The sequence below is a fragment of the Salvelinus fontinalis genome, chromosome 25, assembly GCF_029448725.1.
Source record: "Salvelinus fontinalis isolate EN_2023a chromosome 25, ASM2944872v1, whole genome shotgun sequence".
Taxonomy (NCBI): Eukaryota; Metazoa; Chordata; class Actinopteri; order Salmoniformes; family Salmonidae; genus Salvelinus; species Salvelinus fontinalis.
In genome coordinates this window covers 21,466,768-21,488,346 of record NC_074689.1, presented here as the reverse complement: position 1 = coordinate 21,488,346, position 21,579 = coordinate 21,466,768, and the positions used below count along the sequence as shown (strand labels likewise).

Genomic DNA, 21,579 nt, shown 5'->3' with positions numbered 1-21,579 from the left:
ACTGGGCAGGGCAGGAGCTTTGACAGCTGACAGCATCGGTTTGACAGCTAGCTAACCTTGCCGGAAAGTGATACTTTTCTCATCACTAAAATAAAGCATGGATGGATGGACGGACCATTGCTATATAGTTATAACCATGTTAATCCCTAATAGCGACTATGACCTATTTCATTTCTGTAGCCGACTGCGAAATCAAATGCCAGTAGTGGAACTACAATACCCACGAACCATTCCTGTAGCTCAGTTGGAACGTCATATTTACAACAAGGAAGTGGCGCTGTAACGTCCCAGTGTGGACTGATTTATTTTATAAGCTGCTTAGAAAGACAGACAGAAGGTTTTTAAGCCCGTCGTGCCGGTAGATAAGCTTGACACACTGTACTAAAGGTTGTATAAGTGTGTTTCTTAATTTAGTTCACCTGAAACTAGGGTCTGACGATGGGTGAAGTTGGGTCGCTAGACAGCAAAAAGTGGCAGGTGTGTGTCTTGTGTGTGTTTGAATGACTTAACTCTCATTCATTCAAGATTCAAAGTAACCAGTCTGCCACCGGTTTGAAACAAGAAAGTGTTCAAAGGTAAGATTTTTTATTTTGTTTAGCACGTCTGATGTTGTTGACATGTGGGACACATTTGTGTTCTAGTGAGTGAATGCGATAGCTAGAGTATGAATGGACGGTAGCACCTTACAGACTCAGAAACATATGGCCACAACAGATTATCTGATGTCTATATCTAATAACTATTTTCTGCTCTCTCTGTTCCTCTCCATCCATTCCTCCCTCTCTCTAGAACTTCTGGGGTCTCCCCAGCCCCCAGTCTTCATCATGAGGATGATAATGTTCTTCCTGGTTGGACTTCTGGTCCATGTCATTTTCTTCATCTCCATCTTTGACATCTACTTCACATCGCCCCTGGTCCACGGCATGGCCCCCCAGGTGTCCCCCCTGCCTCCCCCTGCCTCCCGCCTGCTGCTGGTGGTTGCAGATGGACTCAGGGCAGATAGCCTCTATAAGCCTGATGCCAATGGATCCACCAGGGCTCCTTACTTAAGGTAACTGAGCTCTCTCAGATTAACTGGCTGTATGGAAGTGTGTGTGGAATCAGAGTGGTGTGTGTGTATGCATTTCTCACAGTGTGTGTGTGTGTGTTCTGAAGGAGTGTGATGGAGAAAACAGGGAGTTGGGGTGTGTCACACACTCGTGTTCCCACTGAGTCTCGACCTGGACACGTTGCTTTGATCGCTGGCTTCTACGAAGATGTCAGCGCTGTAGCTAAAGGTCAGTGTCTGTGTGTGTGTGCTGGCGTGTGTGTGTGTGTGTGTGTGTGTGTGTGTGTGTGTGTGTGTGTGTGTGTCGGCATGTGTGTGTGTGTGCCGGCATGTGTGTGTGTGTTCGTGCGTGTTACTAATGGAAGTGGGCAATTCTACAGTAACAGAGTGACACTGAGACCCAGGTTTTTCACTTTAAAATGTATGTATCTGCACTGTTCTTCAAGTAAATGTGTTTTTTTCTGTGGAAATTGTTACAAGTAATTGTTCAATTTCGTCCTTGTGAACAGTTATGTTTTGTTTCACTTTGCAATTATTGTTTTTTGATTTACATACCCTTTTAAAGTAAAACATCTGAGTCTGTTACTGTGGAATTTCCCTAGTGTTATATGCTGCGTTCATAATATTTTCTGTGTGTGTAGGCTGGAAGGAGAATCCAGTGGAGTTTGACTCCGTGTTCAATGAGAGCAGACACACCTGGTGTTGGGGCAGCCCTGACATCCTGCCCATGTTTGCCAAAGGTTAACAAACACATGTACAATACACAACCTTTCAAATACAGGAGAAACACAGATACACCACCATGCACGTGTGTGACTTATTGGATCAGAAATAAACTAATCCTCTCTTTCTTTCTCTCTCTCGACCACCCTCTCACTTTCTTTTTATCATTCTTACCATCATCTCCATCTACACCTCTTCCCCCCTCTCCTGCAGGTGCCAGTGGGGACCATGTGTACACCTACACCTACCCAGCAGAGAGAGAGGACTTTGCCTCCACCGACGCCTCCAGACTGGACACCTGGGTCTTTGATGAAGTCAAGGTACTTATGGTGATCAGAACAGGGTGTGTGTTAGGATGTGTGTGTTTGTCTCAGCATGAAGGTACAGACACTATCTATTTGCCTCTCTCCCCCACCTCCTCTCTCCCAGTCGTTCCTCCAGTCTGCCAGGGAGAACTCCAGTCTGATGTCCAGTCTACAGAAGGATCAGAATGTTTTCTTCCTCCATTTACTGGGCATTGACACCAATGGACACGCCCACAGGCCCATGTCACAGTGAGATAGAAACCCTGTACAGACCAGAAATATCACTTTCTAGATATACAGGCATATACAGAATATACAGAAACCATGTACAAACAAGAAATACATTATTCTCTAATACCTTTTAAATGGACTGCAGACTTCTATTAGTGCATATAGCCATGTACAAACGAGATACATTATTCTCTAATATCTTTTAAATGAAGGACTGCAGATTTAAATTAGTGCATATAGTGGGGTCTACACAATGGATGGCAGGAAACACAGACTCATTTAGACTACTAATGACCCTGTTTGATTTTGTCTCTTAAAAATCCCCTTTGTGTGCTTTGTGCGAAGGGAATATCTAGAGAACATACGTCTGGTTGACTCTGGGGTGAAAGAGCTGGTCTCCATGGTCGAGGACCTTTTTGACAACGATGGAAGAACAGCCTATGTGTTCACCTCTGACCACGGCATGACCAACTGGGGTAGGACTTCAGCTAGCTCAGAAAGGTGGTCACCATGATAGTGAAGTAGTAGATCATGTATTGCTCTGTGTCTCCAGGCTCCCATGGTGCAGGCCACCCCTCTGAGACCCTGACCCCATTGTTGGTGTGGGGAGCTGGGGTTCACACTGCTCAGAGAGTCACTGAACCCCAGAAGTACTCAGATGGATACCTACAAGGTACAACAACTCAGTACTATTGGTCTGTGTGTGTCTGTCCTCCTACTCTCCTCTCCTCTTTCAACTCTTCTAGATGGGGGGAAAAGGGAGGTCAGAGATTGTATAATTCTGTTGTAACACTTTACTCCAACCCTAAGTTGTTCTACCTGTATAAAACGGTCATAATGCTGACATAACACAATGTGTGATGTTGTGTCTGTTGGTGTTTCTATGTCAGAATGGCAGCTGGAGGGCCTCCGCAGGGTTGATGTCAATCAGGTGAGACACCCATGTAGCCTCACAGCATCTGGCGCTGACTGATGATGTCACAACCACGTATTTCCTCTGTGTGTTGAAGATAGTCCAAAAACAACAGTAATCTGTTCCCAGTCTAATGCTAGATGTGTGTTACAGGCAGACATAGCACCACTGATGTCATCTCTTATTGGAGTGCCTATCCCTCTCAACTCTGTGGTGAGTAACACCACATAACAGCATGTCAGTATCTTTAGAATAACATAATGAAGAGACATATCAGCAGAAAAGCTGTTATACAGTAACCACTATCTGCACTGTGGTTACAGAGCTGCTCTGAGATGCAAAATACAATATATGTGCAGACGATAAGGTATCATCTCATGTCAAATATACCTTCTCTATATTGAGTGTGTGTGTGATATAGGGAATTGGGTATATGGTGTGTTTATTATGTTGATAAAGTGTGTTGTGTTGTGTAGGGTGTGTTACCACTGCAGTACCTGAACAACAGTGACCAGTTTAAAGCTGAGAGTATGTACTCTAACGCCATCCAGATACTGGAACAGTTCAAGGTGCAATATAACATGGAGGATAACAATAATGTTGTTATGATGATGATGTTATTCATTACATAACCACATGTATTTGTTCAAATATTCGCCTCTGTGTCCAGGTGAAGATGGCTGAGAAAAAGGAAACAACTTTATCCTTACTCTTCACTCCATACCAGTAAGTACCAACCGTAGAGATAGAACTACTACATATTATGGTCATTCTCTAGTTCAACTCGTATAAAGAGAGTGACATGACCAGTTGTGTGTGTCCTCCGGTCTGTCTGTCTGTCCCTCAGGTTGCTGACAGAGTCACGCCAGGCAGAGTTTATCAACAAGGCCAGGGTTCTGATCCAGCTAGAGGAATATGAAGAAGCTGTAAGTACACTGGGTATCAAACCCCAGTTATCTGTACAACTGAAGACCGTGTTGGCCCACTGAGCTAAAGCCTATGTTTTTTCTTGGGTTACGTTGGTCATGATGACTGACAGACACTAGCTGCTAATATACGGAATGTTCTTACCCCCCCCCCACCACCCACCACCCACCCGCTCTCTCAGATCTCTCTGTGCAGGTCTCTGATGGACCATGCGTTGGAGGGTCTGTCCTACTACCACACCTATGACCGGTTCTTTCTGGGCTGTAGTGTTGTGCTGGGCTTCACAGGCTGGACCTCCTATGTGGTTCTTGTTATACTGAAGACACACGCCAGTCTCAGGAGACCACCCACACCCACTGACCAGGTGATCAAACACTCACACACACAGTACATGGATGCACACATGAAGGCAGGCACACACACCTCACCTCCTATATCATTCTGCCGATACTGAAGCGATGTGTTCACAACCTGTGTGTGTGTTGAAGGTGTCTGGTAAAACCCTGTGTGTGTGTTGAAGGTGTCTGGTAAAACCCTGTGTGTGTGTGTGTTGAAGGTGTCTGGTAAAACCCTGTGTGTGTGTGTTGAAGGTGTCTGGTAAAACCCTGTGTGTGTGTGTGTGTTGAAGGTGTCTGGTAAAACCCTGTGTGTGTGTGTTGAAGGTGTCTGGTAAAACCCTGTGTGTGTGTTGAAGATGTCTGGTAAAATCCTGTGTGTGTGTTGAAGGTGTCTGGTAAAACCCTGTGTGTGTGTGTTGAAGGTTTCTGGTAAAACCCTGTGTGTGTGTTGAAGGTTTCTGGTAAAACCCTGTGTGTGTGTGTTGAAGGTTTCTGGTAAAACCCTGTGTGTGTGTTGAAGGTGTCTGGTAAAACCCTGTGTGTGTGTTGAAGGTGTCTGGTAAAACCCTGTGTGTGTGTGTTGAAGGTTTCTGGTAAAACCCTGTGTGTGTGTGTTGAAGGTGTCTGGTAAAACCCTGTGTGTGTGTGTTGAAGGTTTCTGGTAAAACCCTGTGTGTGTGTGTTGAAGGTGTCTGGTAAAACCCCTGTGTGTGTGTGTTGAAGGTGTCTGGTAAAACCCTGTGTGTGTGTGTTGAAGGTGTCTGGTAAAACCCTGTGTGTGTGTTGAAGGTGTCTGGTAAAACCCTGTGGTGGATGGGTGTGGGAGCAACGCTGCTGATTGGAATGTTCCTGATAATCCAGAGAAGTCCAGTAACCTACTACATCTACTGTCTACTGCCTGTCCCTGTCTGGTACTCTGTCCTCAAAGAGTGAGTACACACACATACATACATATATACACACACACACTCACGGTTTGAAGTGATTTGATGAGTTGAATGGATGAAAGGGAGGTATTTTACTTATTCTATGCCACTACATTTGTCATGATCGCAAAGTGTTTATTTTGATGATATCAACCATACGTGTGTGTGTGTGTTTCAGGTTTGGAACTCTAACCGACCTGGTTCGTTCGTACAGTTCGCTACCACTGGGTAAATGCTTTGGCTACTTTGCCCTGGTCACATTTGGGATTGAACTTCTGGTAAGCAGTCATCATACGGTCACTATTTCACTAATGGCTCAATAAAATATAATCTGCATTTCTACTTGGAAAAAGTTGCTACAGTGTCTGTCTCCCCCAGGTGGTGAGTTTCTTCCATCGGGCCATGTTGACTGTAGGCCTGGCTGTTCTCTCTCTCTGGCCCCTCCTCTCTGGCCTCTACAGCAAGGCCAAGGTAAGACAAGGAGTGGCTTGTAGTTCTTTACTAGTCTGGTCTCTAGCTCCTTCCCCTTTGAGGTGCACAAATCTGAAAGGACTGGATGGCAATCAATATGTCAGGAGCACAAAGCACTTGTAAAATATGTGTTTAATACATCTTTCTCTCTCACTCGAAATATCTCTCCCTCTCACTCTAAATATATCTCCCTCTATCCTATCTCTCTTTGTCCTCTCTCTCTTTGTCCTGTCTCTCTCTCTCTCTTTGTCCTCTCTGTCTGTCTGTAGTTTAGGTCAGTGAGCTGGGTCCTGTGTTGTTTGTTTCTGGCCACATTTCCCATGATGCCAGTTGTTGGGAGAGAACCCAACATTCACATGGTGTAAGTAACCTCCCTACAACATTACAGCAATGCTTCTTAGCCCTCTTTAAAAAGAAAAATAGCGTTATATTACTTTCTCTCTTTCTTTCCTCTCTCTGTAGTACCTGTGCAGGTGCACTCTCCCTGTTCATTTCCACCTTTTACCTCTGGTCGGCACGGAAACGGACTACACTACACCTGACTGACCGCTACCTCTTAATCTTCCAGGTAAGGAATGTGTGTGTGCGTGGGTGCACGTGCGTGTGTGTTAATCAGTATTGTTCCTATGTGTATAGATGCTCCATGTAGCAGTGTGTGCCTATGTGCCCACCAGCACTCACTCCAGTCTGCAGCTGAAACAGGGTCTGCCTCTCCTCAACCAGATCATCAGTTGGACTACACTGGGTGGGCACCAACTCTCTCTCTCTCTCTTTATGATAAAAGTCTTTGAAATATCTGTATGATCATCAAAACCAGGCTTATAAAGATAACTGGCATCTCTCTCTCCCAGGTTCCTCTCTGTTTGTTCCTTTGTTGAGTTCTACTCGTCTGTTCCATCGTCTGCTCAGTATCTTCCTCTCCCTCACAGCCACCTACCTACTACTGAGTACTGGGTAAGAGATAGTCCGGCAATGCTCAACAAGTGTAAGCTTACACTGCAGTGATTAGCTGGTATCGTACCTGTACTAATTGTGCGTGTGTGTGTCAGGTCTGAGGCTCTGTTCCCCCCAGTCTTGTCCTGGCTGATGTTTGTGTGGATCAACATAGAACAGGAAGCCATGCTCTCTCAAGGTATCTCTGGGAGACAGGAGGTATAAACCTTTACGCCGTTACTGTTTTCTATTGATGAATGGTTTTACTTGCAATCTACTTTAGTTGAATGTTCCTAATGCATGTTGATCTGGATAAGAGTGACTGCTAAATGACTGGAGCCATGTAAATCTATGCACTGACACTGTGTCAAGGACCAGTCTTATGTTAATCACCCCCGACTAATACAGCTACTTCCTGGTAAACAAGGTAACCACTGTTAGTCCCTTCACTTGGCACAATGCCATGGTTAATCCTCTGAGCACAGAAGACAACCTTATTGGTGTAGAATATCTGGTATAGCATTATACGATGCAGTGTTACACTGTATCAAGTCATTGTGGCTTTATTATGAAATACATGTGTCATTGCTTTTCAGCTGTCCACGCTTGACTTCTCTGAAAACATTGACATCACCAAGATCAGACAACTAAAGCTGGATGACATCAGAAGATCCTACTTCTTTGTATCCTTTTCCTTGGTGACGCTGCTGACTGTTAATGACCTATAGGCGGCGCTAGTTTAACCCAAGTGATAGTTGTCCCTATCTGATGTAGTTGCTGTCTGAGTTGGCTAAAGAAGAAGAACAGTGTTATCTGGTTACATTGGTTTTTAAGCACAAACCCTAACATCAATCTTGACCTTATGCAAACGAATAGCATTTTGACCGTCTCTCTCTAAACTACTGGCTATTCTGTAAAACCACTGTCTGGTTCCTTGACATTAGGCTGTCAGGTTTTCTTCATAATTACAGCCTTCTTTGGTACTGGGAACATAGCATCCATTAACAGGTATTGTATGGTGGAGACTGGGGCTCTGAACCAATATGGGTTTATTTATGAGTGCATTAGGTTGGTTTTCACATTTACAATATTTCACTATCTGACCTCTGAAACCCCTCTTGTCTTTCTCTGGGTTCGCTTTTTCTCGACTCTACTATGCCTCTTTGTTCTTGCCCCCCCTTCTCTCGCTCTCTCTACTCTCCTTCTCTCCCCTCCCTCCCTCCTACTCTCTCTCTGTAGTTTTGATCCAGCCTCAGTGTACTGCTTCCTCACCGTCTTCAACCCCTTTATCATGGGAGGCCTGATGATGTGGAAGGTACCACACCCCACACACAGACACACACGCACTACAATGTCATACCATATGAAAGTACACTACTGTGGTTACTCCGGGATGTTGGCCTTCTAGGCAGAGTTGCAAAGAAAAAGCCATATCCCAGACTGGCCAATAAAAATAAAAGATTAAGATTGGCAAAAGAACACAGACACTGGACAGAGCAACTCTGCCTAGAAGGCCAGCATCCCGGAGTCGCCTCTTCAATGTTGACGTTGAGACTGGTATTTTGCGGGTACTATTTAATGAAGCTGCTAATTGAGAACATGTGAGGCATCTGTTTCTCAAACTAGACACTCTAATGTACTTGTCGTCTTGCTCAGTTGTGCACCGAGGCCTCCCACTCCTCTTTCTATTCTGGTTAGAGCCAGTTTGCGCTGTTCTGTGAAGGGAGTAGTACACAGCGTTGTATGATATCTTCAGTTTCTTGGCAATTTCTCGCATGGAATCGCCTTCATTTCTCAGAACAAGAATAGACTGACAAGTTTCAGAAGAAAATTATTTGTTTCTGGCCATTTTGAGCCTGTAATCGAATCCACAAATGCTGATGCTCCAGATACACAACTAGTCTAAAGAAGGCCAGTTTTATTGCTTCTTTAAAATCAGAACAACAGTTTTCAGCTGTGCGAACATAATTACAAAAGGGTTTTCTAATGATCAATTAGCCTTTTAAAATGGCTAACTGGCTAACACAGTGCCATTGGAACACAGGAGTGATAGTTGCTGAAAATGGGCCTCTGTATGCCTATGTAGATATTCCATAAAAAAATCTGCAGTTTCTAGCTACAACAGTCATTTACAACATTAGCAATGTCTACACTATATTTCTGATCAATGTGATGTTATTTTAATGGACAAAAAATGTTTTTCTTTCAAAAACAAGGACCTTTAAGTGACCTCAAACTTTTGAACGGTAGTGTATGTTAAACGAAAACAATGCTCTACTTATAATGGTGCCAACGAGATTGTGGTTAACCATGACTATTCTAACAACAGGTGTGGGTTACATTCGTTCAGGTCTACATATCGGTCTGCATACACAATATGCCTCTATGGATTGTAGCATTGTCTTGTAGTCTCTCACTCAACACACTGAGTGACATTGACAGAGCAAAAATACAGATATCATCAACAAAACTGATCAGAACTTTGCAAATAATCCACAATGTGTTGTAACCTCCCCACACTTTTACAATGGAGTCCAGTGCCTAAAAGAGTGAAGATGAGACTGTTGTTGTTACAGGTGATAATCCCATTCATCATCGTTATGTGTACGTTTGAAACCATCCAGGTCTCTACACAACTTTCCTCCAGAAGGTAACAGTTAGCTTGGTTCCATCATGTGAAAATCAAGTACACATACAGACATACAGTATTTTGAGAAATTAGCTCATGAGGTCATTTATTGAATTAAGAATTCATTTATTTATTGAATTAATAATTTATATTATTGAATTAATAATTTCTCTTTTGTTTCCAGTCTGTTCCTCATCGTCCTGGTGATTTCTGACCTGATGGCTCTGGTAAGGAATGAGACAGCTGTTAGCAATATGGTAGCATCTGGTAAGGAATGAGACAGCTATTAGCAATATGGTAGCCTCTGGTAAGGAATGAGACAGCTATTAGCAATATGGTAGCCTCTGGTAAGGAATGAGACAGATATTAGCAATATGGTAGCCTCTGGTAAGGAATGAGACAGCTATTAGCAATATGGTAGCCTCTGGTAAGGAATGAGACAGCTATTAGCAATATGATAGCCTCTGGTAAGGAATGAGACAGCTATTAGCAATATGGTAGCATCTGGTAAGGAATGAGACAGCTATCATCAGTATGGTAGCATCTGGTAAGGAATGAGGCAGCTGTTAGCAATATGGTAGCCTCTGGTAAGGAATGAGACAGCTATTAGCAATATGGTAGCATCTGGTAAGGAATGAGACAGCTATTAGCAATATGGTAGCATCTGGTAAGGAATGAGACAGCTATTAGCAAGATGGTAGCCTCTGGTAAGGAATGAGACAGCTATTAGCAAGATGGTAGCCTCTGGTAAGGAATGAGACAGCTATTAGCAATATGGTAGCATCTGGTAAGGAATGAGACAGCTATTAGCAATATGGTAGCCTCTCGTAAGGAATGAGACAGCTATTAGCAATATGGTAGCCTCTGGTAAGGAATGAGACAGCTATTATCAGTATGGTAGCCTCTGGTAAGGAATGAGACCGCTATTAGCAATATGGTAGCCTCTGGTAAGTAATGAGACAGATATTAGCAATATGGTAAGGAATGAGGCAGCTGTTAGCAATATGGTAAGGAATGAGGCAGCTGTTAGCAATATGGTAGCCTCTGGTAAGGAATGAGACAGCTATTAGCAATATGGTAGCATCTGGTAAGGAATGAGACAGCTATTAGCAATATGGTAGCCTCTGGTAAGGAATGAGACAGCTATTAGCAATATGGTAGCATCTGGTAAGGAATGAGACAGCTATTATCAGTATGGTAGCCTCTGGTAAGGAATGAGACAGCTATTAGCAATATGGTAGCATCTGGTAAGGAAGGAACAGATATTAGCAATATGGTAGCCTCTGGTAAGGAATGAGACAGCTATTAGCAATATGGTAGCCTCTGGTAAGGAATGAGACAGCTGTTAGCAATATGGTAGCCTCTGGTAAGGAATGAGACAGCTGTTAGCAATATGGTAGCCTCTGGTAAGGAATGAGACAGATATTGGCAATATGGTAGCATCTGGTAAGGAATGAGACAGCTATTAGCAATATGGTAGCATCTGGTAAGAAATGAGACAGCTATTGGCAATATGGTAGCATCTGGTAAGGAATGAGACAGCTATTAGCAATATTGTAGCATCTGGTAAGGAATGAGACAGCTATTAGCATTATGGTAGCATCTGGTAAGGAATGAGACAGCTATTAGCAATATGGTAGCATCTGGTAAGGAATGAGACAGCTATTAGCAATATGGTAGCCTCTGGTAAGGAATGAGACAGCTATTAGCAACATGGTAGCCTCTGGTAAGGAATGAGATAGCTATTAGCAATATGGTAGCCTCTGGTAAGGAATGAGACAGCTATTAGCAACATGGTAGCCTCTGGTAAGGAAGGAACAGATATTAGCAATATGGTAGCCTCTGGTAAGGAATGAGACAGCTATTAGCAATATGGTAGCATCTGGTAAGGAAGGAACAGATATTAGCAATATGGTAGCCTCTGGTAAGGAAGGAGCAGATATTAGCAATATGGTAGCATCTGGTAAGGAATGAGACAGCTATTAGCAACATGGTAGCCTCTGGTAAGGAATGAGATAGCTATTAGCAATATGGTAGCATCTGGTAAGGAATGAGACAGCTATTAGCAACATGGTAGCCTCTGGTAAGTAATGAGACAGCTATTATCAGTATGGTAGCCTCTGGTAAGGAATGAGACAGCTATTAGCAATATGGTAGCATCTGGTAAGGAAGGAACAGATATTAGCAATATGGTAGCCTCTGGTAAGGAATGAGACAGCTATTAGCAATATGGTAGCATCTGGTAAGGAAGGAACAGATATTAGCAATATGGTAGCCTCTGGTAAGGAAGGAACAGATATTAGCAATATGGTAGCATCTGGTAAGGAATGAGACAGCTATTAGCAATATGGTAGCCTCTGGTAAGGAATGAGACAGCTATTAGCATTATGGTAGCATCTGGTAAGAAATGGGACAGCTATTAGCAATATGGTAGCCTCTGGTAAGCTGTGGAAATGTCACCATATTCTCCCACACTATTTCTATCACTACCTCGTTCTCCTCTCTCTCCATCCCTCTTTCCTCCGCTTTCTCCAGCATTTCTTCTTCCTAGTGCAGGACTATGGGAGCTGGCTGGACATTGGCACCAGGTAGGACCCAGCAGAGAGATAGGTTTTGCATGTCTTATGGCTTATTTATAAATGAGCTCATTTAGCCGTGGTATATCAGACCATATACCATGGGTATGACAAAACATTTATTTTTACTGCTCTAATTACATTGGTAACCAGTTTATAATAGCTATAAGGCACTGGGGGGTTTGTGGTATATAGCCAATATACCACGTCTAAAGGCTGTCTCCAGGAACTCCGTGTTGAGTTGTGCTTAAAAACAGCCCTTAGCCGTGGTATATTCACCAAATACAGTGCATTCGGAAAGTATTCAAACCCATTGAATTTTAAACCCATTTTTTTTTGTTATGTTACAGCCTTATTCTAAAATGTATTAAATCGTTATTTTCTACACACAATACACCATAATGACAAAGCAAAAACAGGTTTTTAGATGTATTAAAAATAAACAACTTTAATAAACAACTCACATTTACATAACCTTTCAGACCCTTTACTCAGTCCTTTGTTGAAGCACCTTTGGCAGCGATTACAGCCTCGGGTTTTCTTCGGTATGACTACAAGCTTGGCACACCTGTTTTTGGGGAGTTTCTCTCATTCTTCTCTGCAGATCCTTTCAAGCTCTGTCAGATTGAATGGGGAGCATCTCTGCACAGCTTTTATCAGGTCTCTCCAGAGATGTTTGATCGGGTTCAAATCCGGACTCTGGCTGGGCCACTCAAAGACATTCAGAGACTTGTCCCGAAGCCACTTCTGCGTTGTCTTGGCTGTGTGCTTAGGGTCGTTGCCTTGTTGGAAGGTGAACCTTCAGCCCAGTCTGAGGTCCTGAGCGCTCTGGAGCAGGTTTTCATCAAGGTTCTTTCTATACTTTGCTCTGTTCATCTTTCCCTCGATCCTGTCTAGTCTCCCAGTCCCTGCCGCTGAAAAACATCCCTACAGCATGATGCTGCCACCACCATGCTTCACCGTAGGGATGGTGTCAGGATTCCTCCAGACGTGACACTTGGCATTCAGGCCAAAGAGGTCAATCTTGGTTTCATCAGACCAGAGAATCTTGTTTCTCATGGTCAGAGTCCTTTAAGTGCCTTTTGGCAAACTCAAAGCAGGCTGTCATGTGCCTTTTACTGAAGAGTAGCTTCCCTCTGGCCACTCTACGATAAAGGCCTGATTGGTGGAGTGTTGCAGAGATGGTTGTCCTTCTGGAAGGTTCTCCCATCTCCACAGAGGAACTCTGGAGCAACCATCGGGTTCTTGGTCACCTCCCTGACCAAGGCCCTTCTCCCATGTTTGCTCAGTTTGGCCGGATGGCCAGCTCTAGGGAGTCTTGGTGATTTCAAACTTCTTGCATTTAAGAATGACGGAGGCCACTGTGTTGTTGGGGACCTTCAATGCTGCAGAAATGTGTTGGTACCCTTCCCCAGTTCTGCACCTCGACACAATGCTGTCAGAGCTCTACGGACAATTCCTTTGTTCTCATGGCTTGGTTTTTGCTCCGAATGCACGGTCAACTGCGGGACCTAATATAGACAGGTGTGTGCCTTTCCAAATCATGTCCAATCAATTGAATGTAGCACAGGTGGACTACAATCAAGTTGTAGAAACATCTCAAGGATGATCAATGGAAACAGGACGCACCTGAGCTGTAAATAAGGTATTTCTGAAAACCTGCTTTTGCTTTGTCATTATAGGGTATTGTGTGTAGATTGATGAGTATTTTTTAAATTCATTCATTTTAGAAAAGGCTGTAACAATGTGGAAAAAGTCAAGGGGTCTGAATACTTTCCGAATGCACTGTACCACACACCCTCGGGCCTTATTGCTTAAATTAGCCCATGCTGTCAGAGGAGGCTGGTGGGCGGAGATATAGAAGTACAGGCTCAATGTAATTTTAAAATTTTACCTTTATTTAACTAGGCAAGTCAGTTAAGAACAAATTCTTATTTTCAATGACGGCCTAGGAACTGCCTTGTTCAGGGGCAGAACGACAGATTTGTACCTTGTCAGCTCGGGGATTCGATCTTGCAACGTGTCGGTTACTAGTCCAACACTCTAACCACTAGGCTACGCTGCCGCCCCATAATGAATGGAAATGTGTTTGATACCTTTCCATTTATTCCATTTCAGCCATTACAGCAAGCCTATATCTTGGCCCACCAGCAACCACACACACACACTTACCATATATATATATATATATCTCTCTGTTTCCAGTATCAGCCACTATGTGATTGTGATGTCCATGACCATCTTCCTGATGCTGCTCAGTCTGATGACCCACATTCTCACCTCCAGGAGAGTCTCTCTGTTGAGGACACGCAAGATGCACTTCCCCTGAACACTATCTCTCACTCTGTGTGTGTGTGTGTGTGTTTTTAATCATGCCTATTTATTAACATTCACGATTAGATTTACCTGAAGTGCACAATTATGCAAAGCAAGATGCCGTAGGACTAACTTTTGATGTGCACTGGAATTGTTTTATTGTAGAGGTCTACATTAAAACTGTGGCTTATCAAAGTCAAGGTAGCAAAAACATAACCACATGTAACATATAGAGTTATTCCCGTAAAAGTTAAATTAAACGCAGTCTCAAATAGCAGCCTTTCCCTTTTGAATAGCCGAGTAAAAGCACACATTTCAGCAAATTTAACACCTGTTTCAAATAAACGCTGTTTACGAGGTTACCATGAATTGCCATTAATTGTTTACAAGGTTTAATGTTTGATTTGTTAAATTTCACAAATTCAGTAAGGACTCAAAAATTATGTCAATCATATATTGTTATCACCAGTAATAAACTGGTAGCCATTGGCTGCGAAAAGATGAGAACTGTTAGCTAACTGGCAACCACAAAAAGTCAACAACTTCGGGAGTTGGCGAAAGTAAGAACTGCTGAAAATACACAGTCAAAGAGGAGAATAATTGTATGTATTCTGGCAAGGATCTATGGGGGAGGAAATATAGGCATACTAAGACAAAAGAAACGTGACAATGTAAATGATAACACATTTGTGCAGGAAATTAAGACATTGATTAAAATGCTGGAAGTGATTGCTGGAATTAAACCAATAACTATGCAAATGAGGAAAAGCTGTGAAAGACACCTGGCTCAAATAGAAGCCTGTCTCTAATAATCCCCTTTCTGTTTTCAGTGATTCAAGCCTAGAAACTCCCAGGCTATTAATTTTACTTTTTTAACGGTACATAAAACTGATCAGATCAGAATTCTGAAGTCTGACAAATGTTTTTGTTTTTTTTGAGGGGACGACAATGTCATAGAGGACCCGGTGTGCATTCATGACTACTCGTTTTCAGCCAACTTACAAGCAAATACTTTACCATCTCATGATAAGAGTGGCTGAGTTACTAAGCGAGAGTCAGGGTAGAGAGGCACTTCAGACGGAGAATCAGTGAATCCAATAGCGATATAAGTAGGGGAAATCTAAAGTAGATAGATTTCAGAGGCAAGACTCCATGGCGACAGGTGTCGAGGGGAACAGTCAACATGCCGGCGATCAGAGGAAGGCTCCAGGCAGGTGGAAATGATCACATAACAGCACAGTCCAAACTCAGATGTCAGTGAGCTAGCACTAAGCCAAGGTTACAAAAGTTACAAAACTCCGGTAGGCCAAAAAGTGGACAAAACAAATGAGGATGAAAATCAAACGAAAGACAGACGAGGTACTAAACAATTAGAGTAGGCAGGGATGATTTGAAGCAAGTCACATTCTGAAGGTGCAGAATGCCCCATGTGTAATATGATAGCTGGTTTACATCACACTTCCTCGTGAATGTTGGATTCTAGCTCACCACCGCCAACACTCGGTCTCTTAATTAATGACGGTGGCAATTGTGCATTGTGGGTAGTTCCGAAGTTATCCGAAAATAAGTTAATACATATTTAAAAACCTCAAAACAGAACTATTTTGGAAGTTATAGTTAACCAGATCGTGACTACAACTAAGTTTTTGACTACACTGTGTTGTCACTTTGTTGAGTAAAAACTTCTTCTTTCTACCCTTTAAGTCTAGGTATAGGACAAGTTATACTTGAATATTTGAATGATCTATATATGATATTGACAACAGTATTTTCAACTACTGTTCACCAAAAACAAAAGCATTGTTATGTATAATTTAAATGAAGCCATTAAGTAATGGAACAAGAGTAATAATAATAATATGCCATTTAGCAGACGGTTTTATCCAAAGCGACTTAGTCATGCGAGCATACATTTTACATATGGGTGGTCCCAGGAATCAAACCCACTACCCTGGTGTTTAACGCCATGCTCTACCAACTGAGCTACAAAGGACCATACTCAAGAGTAGCCTAACTAACTTAATAGTTGATAAGGGATGTATTTGTGTGTTACTAATGTGTTATTGAGTCGTTTCCTACTTCGATGTGTGGTAAATAGTTTTATATTCTACGGGGTTATCTATCATATTAATATTGTATTACATCTATTTTTTTCAACTGATACTATATGATGTATTACCTGGTGGATATGCGTGGTGTATTAAAATGTTAATTTACTGCCAGTGCGTTGTCCTGTAGTGTTTCTACTGTACATTCATCCAGAGGCAAGACCTATTTTAACACCATCATCACCAATAGACATCTTTCATTTAACTTCTGTTTCCTCCAAGAATGTTTGTACATGATCTTATCTTCTTTGGCACTACTACACTCAACAGCCAGTTTATTAGGTACACCCATCTAGTACCGGATCGGACCCCCTTTGCCCCCAGAACAGCCGGAATTCTTTGGGGCATTCTACAAGGTGTCGGAAACGTTCCCACGAGGACGTTGGTCCATGCTGACGCAATGGCATCAGGCAGATTGTTTCTCCACTCAAATGTTAGGATCTCCAGTAGCCGACGCCAATGACGACAGCACGTCTTACTGGGGTCCGACGTATAACGGAAAATACATTACAGACAAAAGACTTTACAATTTACATACTTTTAAAAACATGAACATGTATTGTGTGCATCTATCAGTTACACATACATGTCAGTACATACACACAACAAGTAGGTCACATTGGGGAGATGTGTTGTGCCATGAGGTGCTTTATTTATTTTTTGAAACCAGGTTTGCTGTTCACTTGCGCTATATAAGATGTAAGGGAGTTCCATGCACTCATGGCTCTGTATAATAGTGTACATTGCCTTGAATTTGTTATGGGGACTGTGAAAAGACTCCTGGTGGCATGTCTGGTGGGGTAAGTGTACGGGTCAGTGCTGTGTGTAAGTTGACTACGCAAACAATTTGGAATTTCCAATACATTAATGTTTCTTATAAAACAGAAAGAGACACAGTCACAGTCTTTCCTCAACTCTTAGCCAAGAAAGACTGGCATGCATAGTATTAATATTAGCCCTCTGATTACAATGAACAGGAAGACGTGCAGCTCTGTTCTGGACGAGCTGCAGCTTAACTAGGTCTTTGCAGCACTTGGCCATATGACTGGACAATAATGACGATAAGATAAAACTAGAGCCTACATTACAAATGGAGTTGAATTTGTCTTTCTGCCCATAATTTCATTTAAAGTACTCAAGTTTTTTTTCCATCATTCTTTATATCACTGATCTTGGCTTCATAATACAGTTTCTTTTCTTTTTTTGAGTTTAGGTCACATAATTTCTCAATTATGTGTAATGTGTAAGTCAGCCAGACCTACAGTGCCTTCGGAAAGTATTCAGACCCCTTGACTTTTTCCACTTTTTGTTACGTTACAGCCTTATTATAAAATCTATTAAATAAATACAAAATCCTCTGCAATCTACACACAATACCCAATAAGCAAAAACAGGTTTTTAGAAATGTTAGCAAATATATATAAAAATAAAACCATAAGTATTCAGACCCTTTGCTATGAGACTCGAAATTGATCTAAGGTGCACCCTGTTTCCATTGGTCATCCTTTAGATGTTTCTACAACTTGATTGTGTCACGTTCTGACCTTAGTTCCTTTGTTATGTCTTTATTTTAGTTGGTCAGGGCGTGAGTTGGGGTGGGCATTCTATGTTGTTTTTCTATGTTTTGTTCTGTTGTTATATTTCTATGTGTTTGGCCTAGTATGGTTCTCAATCAGAGGCAGGTGACAGTCGTTGTCTCTGATTGGGAGCTATATTTAAGTAGCCTGTTTTCTATTGTGTTTTGTGGGTGGTTGTTTCCTGTGTTAGTACCATACGGGACTGTTTCGGTTGTTTGTTTGTACTTTTGATATTTTGTTCAGTGTTCTGTGGATTTATTAAATATCTCATTATGGACACTTACCACGCTGCACATTGGTCCGATCCTTGCTACTCCTCCTCAGACGAAGAGGAAATCCGTTACAGAACCACCCACCAAAAAAGGACCAAGCAGCGTGGTAACCAGGAGCAGAGGGTTCTGGACTCCTGGACATGGGACGAAAGAGGAGCTGGAGGCAGCTAGAGCGGAGCGGCGCCACTACGAGGAATTGGCGCGAGGTAACGGGACAGAATCTTTGGGGGGGGGGGGGGGGGGGGGGGACACAGGTAGATTGGCGGACTCAGGTAGGAGACCTGAGCCAACTCCCCGTGCTTACCGTGGCGAGAGAGTGACTGGGCAGGCACCGTGTTATGCGGGGGAGTGCACGATGTCACCAGTGCGCACGCATAGCCTGGTGCACTACATCACAGCTCCTCGAATCGGCCGGGCTAGAGTGGGCATTGAGCCAGGAGGGATGATGCCGGCTCAGCGCATCTGGTCTCCAGTGCGTCTCCTCGGCCCGGGGTATACTGCACCAGCCCTACGCGCGGTGTCTCCAGTTCGCCAGCACAGCCCAGTGCGGCCTGTTCCAACTCCCCGCACTTGCCGGGCTACAGGGGGGATCCAGCCAGGACGATTGGTGCTAGCTCTGCGCTCGAGACCGCCAGTGCGCCTCCACGGTCCAGTGCATCCGGTGCCTCGGCCAAGGACAAGGCCTCCTGCATGTCTCCCCAGCCTGGTGAGTTCTGTGTCTGTGCTTAGCACTAACCCTCCTGCATGTCTCCCCAGCCTGGTGAGTTCTGTGTCTGTGCTTAGCACTAACCCTCCTGCATGTCTCCCCAGCCTGGTGAGTTCTGTGTCTGTGCTTAGCACTAACCCTCCTGCATGTCTCCCCAGCCTGGTGAGTCCTGTGCCTTCTCCCAGAGCCAGGCTTCCTGTGTGTCTCTCCAATCCAGTGATAATCCATGGCACGAAGCCTCCAGTGATGATCCATGGCAAGAAACCTCCAGTGATAATCCATGGCATGAAGCCTCCAGTGATAATCCATGGCACGAAGCCTCCAGTGATGATCCATGGCACGAAGCCTCCAGTGATGATCCATGGCACGAAGCCTCCAGTGATGATCCATGGCACGAAGCCTCTAGTGATGATCCATGGCACGAATGCCAAGTGTCACGTCTGGAGGAAATCTGGCACCATCCCTACAGTGAAGCATGGTGGTGGCAGCAGGGACTGGGAGACTAGTAATGATTGAGGAAAAGATGAACAGAGCAAAGTACAGAGAGATCCTTGACAAAAACCTGCTCCAGAGCGCTCAGGACCTCAGACTGGGGCGAAGGTTCACCTTCCAACAGGACCACGACCCTAAGCACACAACTAAGACAGCACAGGAGTGCCTTCGGGACAAGTCTCTGAAAGTTCTTGAGTGGCCCAGCCAGAGCCTGGACTTGAACCTGACCGAACATCTCTGAAGAGACCTGAAAATAGCTGTGCAGCAATGCTCCCCATCCAACCTGACAGAGCTTGGGAGGATCTGCAGAGAAGAATGGGAGAAACTCTCCAAATACAGGTGTGCCAAGCTTGTGGCATCATACCCAAGAACACTTGAGGCTGTAATCGCTGCCATAGGTGCTTCAACATAGTACTGAGTAAAGGGTCTGAATAGTTATGTAAATGTTATATTTCAGTTAGTTTTGCGTATTTATAAAAAAACATCTAAATTTGTTTTTGCTTTGTCATTATGGAGTATTGTGTAGATGAGGGGAAAAAACTATTTAATCCATTTTAGAATAAAGCTGTAACCTAACCTACTTTCCAAAGGCACTGTATTCGCCACTCCTTTCCATGGAGCCTTAACAGTTCTAACAGTCACTTTTTTAACAGGTGCATGTTTGTCAATAATTGGAAGAAGCAATTTCATAAATTCATGAAGTGCAGCGTCAGCATGCTCCTTATGAATCATATCAGACCAACAAATATGTTTAACATCATACACATAAGAGTCACAGCAAAATCTTTTGTATGATCTCTTAGACACTATTTTATGGGTACGGATACAGCTTTAGAACAAATTTCTACAGTATTAGTAAAAATATGATCAATACATGTGGAGTATCTTGTTCCAGTAGTGTTTGTAACACCCTGGTAGGTTGATTAATATCCCAAACCAGATATCAGGCACTGGTTACAGTGATAAGCTTCCCCTTAAACGGACGAAAACCAGTAAATATTCAGGTCCCCATGAAAGTAGACCTCTCTGTTTACATCACACACACTATCAAGCATTTCAAACATACTATCTAGATACTGACTGTTAGCACTTGGTGGCCTATAGAAACACCCCAAAATAAAAGGATTTAGATGTGCCATGTGAACCTGCAACCACAACACTTCAATAACACTTGACATAAGAGTGTTGGTGATCGCGTGCCCACTGGAGCCGCTTCTTCTTGTTTTTAGCTGATAGGAGTGGAACCCGGTGTTGTCGTCTGCTGCAATAGCCCATCTAAGACAATGATCAACAATTTGTGCGTTCCTAGAAGCCGTTCTGCACACCACTGTTGTACTGTGGCATTATTTGTCTGTTTGTGGCCCGCCTGTTAGCTTGCACGATTCTTGCCACTCTCCTTCAACCTCTCTCGTCAATAAGCTGTTTTTGCCCACAGGACAGCCGCTGACTGGATGTTTTTTGTTTGTTGTACTATCCTCTGTAAACCCTAGACACTGTCATTTGTGAAAAGCCTAGGAGGGTGGCCATTTCTGAGATACTTGATCCGGCGCTTGGCACCGATGATCACATTACGCTTAAAGTCACTTAGTCACTAATTTCGCCCATTCTAACGTTCAATCAAACTGCAACTGAATGCCTCAATGCCTACTTTATATAGCAAGCCACGTGACTCACTGTCTGTAGGAGCGATCCAATTTTGTGTACGGGGTAGTGTACCTAACAAGATGGCCAGTGAGTGTATATCAGCCCTTTCTGAGAACAATGATGGTGATGATTTTGTTTACTGGAAGAAAAGTCTTGGCTAATTTGGCACGTCTGAGAATATCTCTCAATTTTCACCACATCCTGTTTCAGTTATGTTGAACAGACTTGTCTCTCACCACATGGATTACACACTCACTCTTCATACACATTCTATCTTATGAGGCTGAATAATAATGTATGGAGCTGCTCACAGTCTTTGTAAACCCTTTAAAAGGCCTATAGAAAGACTTTAGTATAGAGTCCTCCCAGAGAAAGACAGGAAGTTTTCTCTCTCTCTGTCAGTGTGGGTGCATAGAGCTGGTCAGAGGAAGTTGACAGTTCTGT

General features: G+C 43.3%; 1 protein-coding gene across 1 annotated transcript; it reads left to right on the top strand.

Moving 5' to 3' along the window:
- The first annotated feature begins 24 nt into the window (after window positions 1-24).
- On the top strand, window positions 25-16,558 carry pign (phosphatidylinositol glycan anchor biosynthesis, class N). Its single transcript, XM_055881607.1, has 29 exons — window positions 25-575; window positions 790-1,051; window positions 1,156-1,277; window positions 1,690-1,788; window positions 1,985-2,091; window positions 2,201-2,325; window positions 2,653-2,783; window positions 2,861-2,980; window positions 3,198-3,238; window positions 3,374-3,433; window positions 3,697-3,789; window positions 3,891-3,946; window positions 4,068-4,146; window positions 4,329-4,511; window positions 5,275-5,414; window positions 5,590-5,689; window positions 5,790-5,882; window positions 6,152-6,243; window positions 6,345-6,450; window positions 6,519-6,627; window positions 6,734-6,836; window positions 6,932-7,034; window positions 7,412-7,498; window positions 7,768-7,823; window positions 8,055-8,130; window positions 9,392-9,465; window positions 9,629-9,671; window positions 11,980-12,032; window positions 14,226-16,558. The coding sequence occupies exons 2-29, from the start codon at window positions 825-827 to the stop codon at window positions 14,347-14,349; spliced, it is 2,802 nt and encodes a 933-aa protein (XP_055737582.1). The 5' UTR covers window positions 25-575; window positions 790-824; the 3' UTR covers window positions 14,350-16,558.
- The last annotated feature ends 5,021 nt before the right edge of the window (window positions 16,559-21,579 follow it).

Coding starts and splice junctions, on each gene's coding strand:
- pign (XM_055881607.1), top strand. CDS start 825: ATGAGGATGATAATGTTCTTCCTGGTTGGACTTCTGGTCCATGTCATT. Junction 4,147..4,328: donor TAGAGGAATATGAAGAAGCT/GTAAGTACACTG, acceptor CCGCTCTCTCAG/ATCTCTCTGTGCAGGTCTCT. Junction 7,035..7,411: donor GTATCTCTGGGAGACAGGAG/GTATAAACCTTT, acceptor ATTGCTTTTCAG/CTGTCCACGCTTGACTTCTC.